At 40.3% G+C, this 12,847-nt stretch overlaps 1 protein-coding gene across 2 annotated transcripts in view; it reads right to left on the reverse strand.

Annotated features, from left to right (window-relative positions):
• Positions 1-11,614: 11,614 nt before the first annotated feature.
• adcy5 (adenylate cyclase 5) overlaps positions 11,615-12,847 on the reverse strand; it is a 106,988-nt gene continuing 105,755 nt past the window's right edge. For both annotated transcript variants that reach the window (XM_020054998.3, XM_010879726.4), the window contains one exon: positions 11,615-12,736. In XM_020054998.3, the coding sequence (XP_019910557.1) occupies positions 12,608-12,736 (129 nt within the window). In that variant the 3' untranslated portion in view covers positions 11,615-12,607. The remainder of the gene's footprint in view (positions 12,737-12,847) is intronic.

Here is a 12,847-nt window from a genome sequence, read left to right on the forward strand (position 1 = left end):
TTCTGGAATGCCGTATCCAGCCTTGACATGATGCCTGGTCAATATCCCCACATGCCTCCTCCATTGCCTGTAAAAGGGCAATGCATTGATGGGGATGACGGTCATAGACCTTCCAGCGCCAGGCAGAGAAGAACTCTTCAATTGGATTCAAGAACGGAGAGAATGCAGGGAGGTTGAGTACAGTGAAGAGTGGGTGATCTGTAAACCAGTTGCGGACCAAAGCAGCCCTATGGAAACTATCATTGTCCCGTATGATGATGTATCTGGTCTGCTCTGGTCTCTGAACATTAGTGAGCATGTCATGTAAGGTGTCCAGGAATGTAATGATGTGTGCAGTGTTATATGGGCCTAGGGTTGCATGATGGTGAACAACACCATTTGACTTATAGCTGTACACATAGTTATGTTACCACCACGTTGTCCTGGGACATTGATTATGTCACGGTGTCCAATAATGTTCCTGCCACGTCTCCTTGTTTTAGTGAGGTTAATACCTGCCTCATCCACAAAAAGCAGCTCATGACCCATGGCATCTGCCTCTAGCTCCATCACTCTCTGGACAAGACAAAACAGACGCAGCACAGCAGGCCCATGCACAGCACTACAGTATGCACTTCCAGATTCAGTACCAATGATACTATAGCTTACCTGCACATAGTCATATCGCAGTTGTTTCACACGTTCACTGTTTCTTTCAAAAGGGACTCTGATTGATTTGTTTCATTCGGATTCTGTTGCAGGCAAGTACGACATAATACAGAAATGCTCACATATCACCATATTGATTATATTGGTCTCTTGTTCTGCAGTGAACATTCTTCCTCTGCTCCCAGCATCTGGATGTCTAGTAATTCTGTAAAGTATCAATTTCAGTATTTTTACATGCATGGTATTGTTGTGTTTCTCATTAGAGTATGGCAGTGCAAAGTGACTGTACTAACTGATTCTCATTTTGAAATGTCTTTATGATGCTTGCTACAGTTCAAGTTAGGCTGAACCCTTTGGCCAGCTTCCCTCAGGGTCGTTTCATGGTTGATTACATGGTCCACTATTGTAGCTCTGATGTCATCAGAAATTCTATTTCTTACTCTTCTTACCCTTCCTCTTCCCCCTCCTCGTCCTCCTCTTGCTCCTCCTCGTCCTCCTCTTGCTCCTTCTCGTCCTCCTCCTTGTCCTCTTCCTCTAACTTCACCTCCTTGTCCTTGTCGTCCTCTCCCTCTCACTTCTTCACCTCCGTGTCCTCTTCCTTCTCCTCTTCCTCCTACTTCTTCACGTCCTCTTCCTCTGCCTCCTCTAATTCTCACTCTTCCTGCTCCCTCCATTGTACTCCACACGGACAGCTCACCTGTAGCTTATTTATAGTGCTTAGGCTGATTGCAAAGTGAACTAATTATCTAAAACAGTTTTCACATGTGACAGTGTGCCAGACAGTTGGCAAAATAGTGTAAATAATAACCATACATGTGTATAGTTTTGTTAGGAGTGTGTTGATCATTTGGAAAATGAGTGTAAATCAGTGAGTTGTGTTTACAGTTCTGCATAAAGAGTGCTGTGCAGTGGATTGTACCTACAGTTTTGCAAAGTGTGTGTTCCAAAATTGCAAACTGAGTGCAAAGCAGTGTTTGTGCTTTTAGTTTGGCTATAAGTATTAATAGTTTTAGAAATTGTTCTATGAAAATCACGATTAGGGTTTAAGCATTCTGAAAAAAATTTAATCTGATTGAGTAATATGTGGTTGGATGGTGTTTGAAGGGGTGATGGCTTTCATAATATTGTATGCATGACTAAGAAGCTGATCTGTGGTTTTATTTTATTTCTGTTAAGAAGTATTTCAAACATCAAACATGTCAACTTAATCAACTGAGTCAGTGTACTGGTGAAGGGATAGATCAAATAGGCTGATAGATGGAATCAACTGAGTCAGTGTACTGGTGAAGGGACAGATCAAATAGACTGATAGATGGAATCAACTGAGTCAGTGTACTGTTTAAGGGACAGATCAAATAGGCTGATAGATGGAATCAACTGAGTCAGTGTACGAGTGAAGGGATAGATCAAATAGACTGATAGATGGAATCAACTGAGTCAGTGTACTGGTGAAGGGATAGATCAAATAAACTGATAGATGGAATCAACTGAGTCAGTGTACTGGTGAAGGGATAGATCAAATAGACTGATAGATGGAATCAACTGAGTCAGTGTACTGGTGAAGGGATAGATCAAATAGACTGATAGATGGAATCAACTGAGTCAGTGTACTGGTGAAGGGATAGATCAAATAGACTGATAGATGGAATCAACTGAGTCAGTGTACTGGTGAAGGGACAGATCAAATAGGCCAATAGATGGAATGTTTGCAATATTATTTCATGCTCCCTTGTAAAAGTATTTTTAGTATTTTTAAAATACAAAACTACATTTGTTTATTTTTATACATGGTGTACTGCTGTATTTTTGTAGTTCCAAAATACCTTAATTGTAAGTATATCTTATTTTAAAATATATCTTGATGTATCTTTGCCCATCTCTACCTGAGAGGAAAGAAACCCTAATGGGTAGGGCATTTTTTATTGTTATTTCAAACTGCTGACTTTCATAAATGCTTCCTTTTAGTTATTTTTTGAAAACTTTCACTTCTAATTTATAAACTGCAGAGATTGCAGAGAGTTTCCTGGCAGCATCCATTATTTAGAATCCGAGTTTAGGCACAAAACGATTAATGCTAGTGCTCTGGGAGATGTGATTATCTTTGAATTCTTATTATTAATAATAATATTCATATTGTTATTAGTCCACATTATTGAAGCAGCAAACATTTACTCCATAGAGAATTAATGAGCCAAGAGCTTTGTGTTTGATGTTTTCATTCAAACTCACTCTCCAAAATCAGGAAGTGTGAGGCTGAATGTAAATAAAGACACTTGGGTGTTATAAGGAGGAAATTGTAGCTCACTTTGAGTGCTTTTTCTATTTTAATGCAAATCAGCGGTGTCAGGGTCGCCCTCCCTGTCCTTTGGTGACTATTCTCATCTACTCCCACAGACATAATCAAGGTTATTTTCTCGCTTCCCACAATCTGTGGTGAGCTCACAGGTGTGCTGCTTTTAAGAGCAAGGACTCTGTCAACACTCAGGAAGAGGACCAATTTATAATTGGTCAGCTGTACTACTGTATGCTACTTATTGTTTTATTTCTTAACAAGGTGCTTCTGGAAGTTTCTTTACTATGCAGTTCTTGCACTTTTTGGATGACGTAAGTCTCAAAAGGTCTGGCAAAAATCAAACATTGTGGCCACCGGGCCGTTCTAAGTGGAGCCCTAAGCCCTTCATCCAATGCAGTTTGGTGAGCGGAGCGGGTATGATCATTTGCTCCCTCAGGACCTGGTTGACTTGCCATCATTGAAGAAATCGTGAATTTCTCTCTGTGTAAGATCATTGTTTGGGAAAACATCATGCCAACTCTCAGCAAGCTGTAGCTGAAGAAAACCTGTGACATGCAGCTCCACAGTAATTCCAAACACAAAAACAAGTCTACACCAGAATGAAAGAAAAGCAACCAATTTAAAGTTATGGATTGGTGTTAAGTCCAGAGCTTAATCCTACTGAGATGTTGATGGGGAACCTGAAACGGATGGTGCATACTCAAGTGTGATCTGTGGGTCTAAGCCGGTGCCTTTGGTTCCATTTACTGCTGCTGCGTGGGTTTGAATATTTCGTACTTATTTTTCAGTGAAACCTTAGTCCTCGATCTCTCCCCATTTGCCAGTTACTCCTCTACAGTAATGTGAGAGACTAATCAACAGGTACAGTAGTCCAAGAGCCAGTCGTCCCAGTCTGGGTCGTCAAGCTCACTTTGGCTGACAATGTGTCAATTTTATTATGTCCCTATCGTTGGAAAATGTGTGAGAGCAATCTGCTATCACAAATCCCTCCAGGGATTCTTCCCACAGGGATTTTACCTCATGACAAACTAGACCGCTCAATGAACATTGGGTCTCGATGAACGAAATGTATTAAAGATCAAAGTCTTTACTGTCCATTGTGTAACAACGGTCAATGAAAACCAAAATCACAGACAGATTGAGTGCTGGATTCAAACTCACACCGAAAATCAGTAGTGTGTATGTCCTCCCATCTGTCTGTATGCCCTCCTGACAATGTCTGGGCATGCTCCTGATGAGACGACGGGTGGTGTTCTGGAGGATCTCCAGAAGTGTGTGGTGTTATTTGGCGGTGTCGTATGCACCGATACATAACATCCCAGAAGTTCTCAATTGGATCCAGGTCTGGGGAACGTGAGGGCCAGTCAAAAGCATCAATGCCTAGATCATCCAGGAAGTGCCTACACACTCTGGTCACATGAGGCCAGGCTGTGTCCTGCACCAGGGGGAACCCAGGACCCACTGCACCATCATAAGGTCTGATGAAGTGTCTGAGGATTTCTTCCTGGTACCTAACAGCAGTCAGGGTACTGTTGGCAAGAATGTGGAGGTCTGTGCGGGTACTGTTGGCAAGGATATGCCTCCCCAGACCATCACTGACCCACCGCCAAACCGGCCACTCTTTCATGTCTGTCTCGTGCTCAGTGTGAACCTGTTGTCATCTGTGAAGATGACGTGGTGCCAATGGCAGACCAGCCAATTCTGGTGTTCTATGGCAAATGCCAATTGAGCTGCATGGTGCTGGGCTGTGAGCACAGGTCCCACTAGAGGATGTTGTGCCCTCATGACACCCTCATAGAGCCTGTTTCTGATAGTTTGATCAGAAACATGCACACCAGTAGCCCATGAGGTCTTTTTGTAGGGCTCTGGCAGTGCTCCTCCTCACACAAAGGAGCAGATACTGGTCCTGCTTCTGGGTTGATACTCTTCTACAGCCCTGTCCAGCTCTCCTTGTGTAACGGCCAATCTCCTGGTATCTCCTCCATGCTCTTGAGACTGTACTGGGAGACGCAGCAAACCTTCTTGTGACAGAACAAATGGATGTGCCATCCTGGAGGAGCTGGACAGCCTGTGCAACCTGAATGGGCTGCAGGTAGTGCCTCATGATACCAGAAGTGAAAAGGACACTAGCAATACACAAAACTAGAGAAGAATCAGTCAGAGAGGATAAGGAGAGAGTAATTGTCTGTGGCCAATACCTGCAAAACCATTCCCTTTTTGGGGGTTGTCTTGCTGTTGCCTCTTCAGTGCACCTGTTGTCATTTTCAACAAAACAGGTGACATTGATTCACAATCTCTTATGCATCTTAATTTTTCGGAGCAGTTTATATCAGTGCAGATTTTCTAATTATCTTTTACCCTTTCATTGTATATCATTGGAAAGTTAAATTCACAACAAGCTTTATGGTAAATGTCAGTACTTGTGAAAATGGCTTTAAAGATACCTTGGATCTTACCACACCTGGATCATACCACAGTTCATCTTAATCTGATACAGCTGACTAAACATAGATTTTTTAGTCTACATTACCATTAATGTGTTAAGGTATTTTGGAAATACTAAAATTACACTGCAGATATTATAAGAAATTCAAATGAGACCATATTGAGTTATTTAGCAATCACATTGTTGAAAAGGATTCTCTGGGGTTAATTGATGTTTTCAAAGTTTGTGATTTTTATGTATCATTTGAAAAGTTACCCGACTATAAAATTTATCAATGTTCCTTTTTAAAAGAAAAGGGCTATTTGTGAGATTTTTACTGCAGTACAAGCATAAATGACCAGAAGACATCTGAAAGGAGTGTTTCAAATATTATTTGGCAAGATTGTAGTGTCCTTTTAACACAATGGATTGTATTAATTATGAAAAGTTTTGTGGTCAAGGTCCAAGTTCTGTTGAGGTTCTGAATGTTTTAGTTAGCTTTATAATTGATAACATGGTATGCAGTAAGTGGAGTGTGGAATACCTTTTTCACACATGGGGATTCTGTGTAAATAAAAAAAAAGTATCAACATGTTTTTCTTCACTCAGGTTCCCTAAATATATTAGGTTTTGATTAAATATGTGATTATATTCAGTGTGATAAATAAGTGAATCCCAAAATAGAGAAAATCAGAAAGGCGCTGAAGTGTTTTTTTTTTAATGGCATTGTGATATCCACTCAATGTCTAATTAACACACCCTTATTATCTACACAATTGAAGTCCTTGATATAACAGTGAAATGCTGCCCCCCTGTGGACACAGAGAGGAATGTTAGGCTGGCGGGAAGGTCTCTTCCTGACATCTTAGAGAAAAGGATCCTCTTCAGGGGGCAGGTAATAGAAAGAATACAATTTGGAAAATCAAAGACTGCAATATAAATATAAAGTTATGCATCTGCAACAGCCATTAATCAAAAAATCACACGGTTATAGAAAAACAAAAGGATTACTACATCAGATAAAAATACCCTACCATATAAAAGTCTGTGGTCACTTAATGTCCTTGTTTTCCATGAAAGCATACATGAAATTAGTTTGAATAGAAAATATAGCAAAATTAATATGAAAGAGGCATTGATAAGGTTAAAAATAATGATTTTTAATTGAAATATAATTGTGTCCTTCAAACTTTTTATTTTGTCAAATAAATATTTTGTCAAATAATCCACCATTTGCAGCAATTACAGCCTTGTAGCTCTTTGGCATTGTGGTTGTCAATATGTTGAGGTAATCTGAAGAGATTTCACCATGTGCTTCCTGAAACACCTCCCACAAGTTGGATTGGCTTGATGGGCACTTCTTATGTACCATACTCTCAAGCTGCTCCCACAACAGCTCAAAAGGGATCCAGTGACTGTGCTGGTCACTCAATTATAGACAGAATAAATAGTTCTTGCCAGAGGTGGAAAAAGTATAAAGTAAAAGTACTCGGCTGTGTTCAACAGTTTTGTGAAGTTCCTAAGTTAGAGCAAAATGACTAGAGAAATGTTTTGGACATTTACACTCTTCCTTTTTGTTTAATTGATCAATGGTTAGTTTTGAACTCCCTTTACCTGGTTACTTCGATCGTAATTAGATACTTCCCTAAAGTGGTGAATACAGCCATAACCCAGTTGAGTACTTCAACCTCTGTTTCTTGCATAGTTTGGAGCTGCGCTTTGGGTCATTCTCCTGTTGTAGGAGGAAATTGGCACCAATCAAGCACCATCTACAGGATATGGCATGGTGTTGCAAAAATGGAGTGACAGCCTTCCTTCTTTAAAATCCCCTTTACCCTGTACAAATCTCTTCACTACCACCGAAGCACCCTCAGATCATTACATTGCCTCCACCATGCTTGACAGATGGCATCAAGCACTCCTCCATCTTTTCATTTGGTCTGCGTCTCACGGATGTTTCTTTTTGTGATCTAAACATCTCAAACTTAGATTTGTCTGTCCATTACACTTTTTTCCAATCATCCTCTGTCCAGTATCTGTTTTCTTTTGCCCATCTTAATTGTTATTTCTTATTGGCCATTCTGATCAAGATAAGGCTTTTTCCTTGCAACTCTGCCTAGAAGCCCAGCATCCCAGAGTCGCCTCTTCACTGTTGACATTAAGACTAGTGTTTTGCAGGTAATATTTAATGAAGCTGCCAGTTGAGGACCTGTGAGGCATCTGTTTCTCAAACTAGACACTAATGTATTTGTCCTCTTGCTCAGTTGTGCACCGAGGCCTCCCACTCCTCTTTCTATTCTGGTTAGAGACAGTTTCACTGTTCTGTGAAGGCAATTTCTTGCATGGAATAGCCTTAATTTCTCAGAACAAGAATAGACTGAAGCATTTCAGAAGAAAGTTCTTTGTTTCTGGACATTTCGAGCCTGTAATTGAACCCACAAATGCTGACGCTCCAGATACTTAACTATTCTAAAGAAGGCCAGGGTTATTGCTTCATTAATCAGCACAACAGTTTTCAGCTGTGCTAACATAATTGCAAAAGGATTTTCTAACGATCGATTTGCCTTTTCAAATGATAACTTGGATAAGCAAACACAATGTGCCATTGTAACACAGGAGTGATGTTTGCTGATAATGGGCCTCTGTACACCTATGTAGATATTCCATTAAAAATCAGCTACAATAGTCATTTACAACATAATGTTATGTACAAACATATCTGCTTTTCTCTTGAAAACAAGGACATTTCTAAGTGAAACCAAACTTTTGAACAGTTGTGTATGTTTCCAACAAGCATGGAATCTTTGTGATTTATTTAAATGTAAAAATCAGCATATAATTTGACATGATAAAAAGCAAAGACAACCAAATGAAAACATTTTGATGCCATTTATACTCTCTCCACTTCTACATCTGGGTCCCAGTCAAGTTTGAGATGTCAACTTAACACAAACTTAAGTTCCATTTTTGTAACTTTTGCATTACTGTTAACTACCATTGCCTCTTCATGTCTAAAAAATAATTAATTCAAGGGAAACGTGGGTGGAGAATAATGAGAGTGTTACACCTAATTTTTATGGCTCAATTTACTCAGTAAAAAAAAACTAGACTGCCACATTCAGTGTTGCCAGTGAAGTGACTTTGCCACCAAGATTTTGTGAGTTTTCTGAACTTTCCAAAGACTTTTATTGCAAAGAAAGTCTAGTGACAAATTCAGCTACTTTTTAAGGCTGCCCCACTTGTGTGTGTAGTTCTCATCTCTGGGTGGCTGCTTGTGTGTGCACCTGTCACCGTGCCCCCATCTCAGCCTGCCCTGCAGCTACAGACAGAGAACTTTGCCGATAACAGTGTTTAGACACTGAGTGACAGAAGGATTGGCAGCTAAAACTTGCCTACTTTTTACCCGCTCATCCTCACAATATTACACTCACTGCTACATCTCCTGCTCTACTGTAGATTTTGAGGAACAACGGCAGGGATTTGAGTAAAGCATGGAGGCTGTGGCTGCTTTTGCACCAAATAACTAAAATCAATGGGAATAGAACTGACTTAGACTAAGTACCTCACTTGTCACTTAGTCTATCAACTGTAACTGTTAAGGGCAGAAAAGTGCTAGATTTAGTACTCAAATATGTAAACGTTTGAACTTTCAAGACCAGAATCAATGTGTTTCACTACAACTAATGCAAACACCTCTGGTTTCCCTTCTGAAAAGTATTTTTCACTGATGGTTACTCCATGTTTGACTTAGGCTCATGGTTTACAAACCTAAGTCCAAGTTAAGTAAATTCATCTCATGCCTGAATCGGTCCCCATAGTGAAGAAGATAAATTCATCCAGTCATAGCATAGGGAGAAAGGCAGCAATGACGTACTGCTCCCAAACAGAGACAGTTTGCCCCCATCAAAATGGAACTCAATGGCACTGTATTTTTCAAACTTATTTGTAAAGGCCCCGCAACTAAAGTACAATGTCAACCTCCTATCAAACTTGTGTTCTTACAATGCACTGACACACAGTAAAAGTTTTGGGGGAAAAAAAGTTCACCACAAGAGCAAAACATTCCACCATGTTGAGGAGTGTAGTGGAACTGAATCAGTTCTGGAAAAATAGTAGGACCTCTCATGATCGTTTTTCTGTAGTAACAAGTAAAGATTAGAGGGTTAGTCACCCTTTAATTTGACAAACCTCAGGGGGTGTAGTGTATGCTTCTCAAGATTTATTTTCCCAATTAGAACCCAAATCACCAATATTTGAACAGCTGGATTCAGTCTGTATCGCTGAAGGTCAATATTAAAGCGTGGTAAGAACTGAATGTCAGCTCAGAGACTCACCTTCACATTTCAATCGCACTGTAAAGCTTTAGCAACAAATAAATTGAGTACTAGGTAGATGTTTTAAAAAGACATGATAAGTCTAAAGTACTGTTATTCAAAGAAAAGCCTGCTGTACAGTAAACCTCAATGCCACAAGTCAGATGAAACAAGATTACAGTATGCTGTAAAAGTAACACTGAAAGGACCGATGAAGGAAATACACAGATAGGATGGGGTTGCAGAATCCCTGTTATTTTCTCTAAATTCCTTCCAGATTATGGAAATCTTCCAGCAAGTGATTTTTAAAACCTGGGAATTTGACAAAAGTCACTGGAATTGCGCAGCCTTCATAGGGATACAAATAAAATTGAGAAATAATGTGAAAAGTCAAAACGAAACATCTTCACATAAACTACCAAAGGCAGGTCCTTATATTACCACAAGGATCATGTCTCATCAATATAAAGACTATAGCATAAAGGCCTCATTGGAAATCATTGGACATTCATTAGGTCAAACCATCTGATTGAGCCAGGGATGGTGGGATGGGAAGAGGGCACAGTACCAGTGTCTTTCCAAATGGCTTCTTTGAGCACCAATACTTCCTCCACTACATGGACTGAGTGCAGGGTGGTAGTAAGCTAAGAAATGGCAAAAGATGCCAACAACTGCTTGATATTCAAACGCAATATGTGGAAAAGCAGGTTAATTAGAATGAAGATAGAATACAGTGTTCTGAGTGATGGAAATGTGCACACAGTCATGTGAAAAAGTACACCCCTAGGAAAATCTTCTATAAATATTTGGGCGTATGGATATGTAATCTTCAATTCAACACTATTGACAGATAAAGGTAACCTCATTTGACAAATGACACTGAAAGATTCTACTTTGCAATCATTTATTCATGAAAAATCTACTGAAATACAAATTTGTAGTGGAGAAAAAGTAAGTAAACCCCTAGCTTCAATAGCTGATGTTGCTCCCTTTTTGCTGAAACAACTTCATGTAGCCATTTCTTGTAACTGTCTATCTCTTACTTCCATAGGAGGAATTATGGCCTACTCTTCTTTACAGTACCGCTTCAACTGTGTCATGTTCAAGGGCTTTCTTGCATGGACTGCCCCCTTCAAGTCCCTCCATTGCATTTTGATATGATCTGAGATCTGGTCTGTGAATGTTTTAGCTTTGCATGTGTGTTTTGGGTGGTAGTGCTGTAAAATGATTCATATTCGGTTCAGCTTCAGCTTTTTTTGACAGATGGCCTCACATTCTACTCTAGATTCTGTAGTATTCAAAGATGGCAAGTTGTCTGGGGCCTAAGGCACCAAAGCAGCCTCATATGATTAAGACTAAATCAGATCTTTATTGAAGGTTGACTCTCCCAATTTACTTATATAATTTCCCAATAAATTGTACCTGTTTAGTTACACCTGATTATTATGTTTGTAAAAGGTAGGGGTGTACTAACATTTTCAGCCTTTTAATTGCATGAATGTTTTCAACAGTTTCATTTTGATTTGTTATTGGGTTATCTTTATTAATGAATGAGGTTGGAATTTAGCTGAAATATCATTGTCTCCAAATATTTAACAAAAAAGGCAACTTTCCAGGGGTTGTACTTACTTTTTCACATAACTGTAGGCCTCTGTTAGCTATATACATCCGAATACACGTTGGTATTTCTTAATAGATATTACTCTCTAATATATTAATGTACAAAATATAGAATCTAAAATATCTGATAGGGTTTGGTGTTTCGGAAGTCAAAATACAAAATGTTAAAAATACAAAAAAGCTTTTTGTTGACATCCTCGGTTGAAAGTATCTTCAGTTAAAGCATTTGTGTTTGTGTGTGTGTGTGTGTGTGAGTATGTGTGTGTGTGTGTGTGTGTGTGTGTGTGTGTGTGTGTGTGTGTGTGTGTGTGTGTGTGTGTGTGTGTGTGTGTGTGTGTGTGTGTGGGTTTGCGTGTGTGTGTGTGTGTGTGTGTGTGTGTATAGACTGGGGAAGAGTTCTGTAAAGTCACATTCAGAGCAGTCTCACTCTGGTAGTTCAAGTACCCAGCCTGGTTAGCATGGCCCATTTAAGCCTCTACAAAGGAATGAACACACTGCTCTGAGCAAATCCCGTACAGTTTCATAGTGTACCTGTGCTGGCTCGTGAAGGCTATGTTAACATGTAGTATACGCATGGTTTGCCATGTCCGTACCACCTGACAGTGTACAAAAACAGCATACAGTACATGGACTGTATGGACAGAAAAAATGCTTCTTCACATATATACATATAAATATACACATAAAACAGTGTGTTCCATATGTATACATCGTTTTCAGTGTCTTCATGCAGGTTTTGAGGGGAGCAACTTGGATCCTTCAGCAGAAAGTTTGTGAAAACACGTAGTGGAACAAGGTACTCAGAGTCTTACAGATTAGTCTGGCGGTGGAAAGACCATGAGACACTGCTGCTGTCTCAATGTGTCTCTCTCTCTGTGGCAATCTGGCAGGACGTCTTTGGTCTCTTCGGCAAATCCAGATCCTCTAAGGGCCTCCCTCTGTTTTGACCATCGATTCGAGAGGAGGCTGACTGGGGTCGGCGGCCCAATCAGAGGCTGATCTCTGCAGGTAGGAGGTGCTAAATGTAAAAAGATTGATATGGGCAGGGGATAGCCAGTTCCCTAAGCAACCACAGGTCCACATGTCTGCTTGTTAAAGGACTCAAAGTGTGGGTAAGCCCCTTTGACTGCAACCACCCCCTCTCCTGTTAGTCTTCTCCTGTGCCAGAGTCAATCTGTTACTGGGCCTGCTCCTGAAGAGGCTATATCGGAAACGGTGCCCTGTTCCCTTAATAGTGCCCTATTTAGAATAGTAGCTGAACAGGGCATTATAGAGGGTTAGGGTGCCATTTTGGACACACCCTGGTCGTTAACTGCTGGGAGGTCCTCCCGTGAGGAAGTAGGTTTGCATCTCTCCTTTACCCTTCACCTTGACCAGGCCTCGACACTCCAGTGTGTAGTTGTATGAGTTCAGCACATTGTACAGGTCAGAGGTCACCTGGTGGGGGAATGGGGAGAAAGTAAGAAGATGTAGTTTGAGAGAACGCTGCTTACTCTTTAGCACAGACATGTATTTGGCTGATGTTTGACTAGCAAACTTTCGCCCAAC

This window comes from Esox lucius, chromosome 16 (genome assembly GCF_011004845.1).
Source record: "Esox lucius isolate fEsoLuc1 chromosome 16, fEsoLuc1.pri, whole genome shotgun sequence".
Lineage (NCBI taxonomy): Eukaryota > Metazoa > Chordata > Actinopteri > Esociformes > Esocidae > Esox > Esox lucius.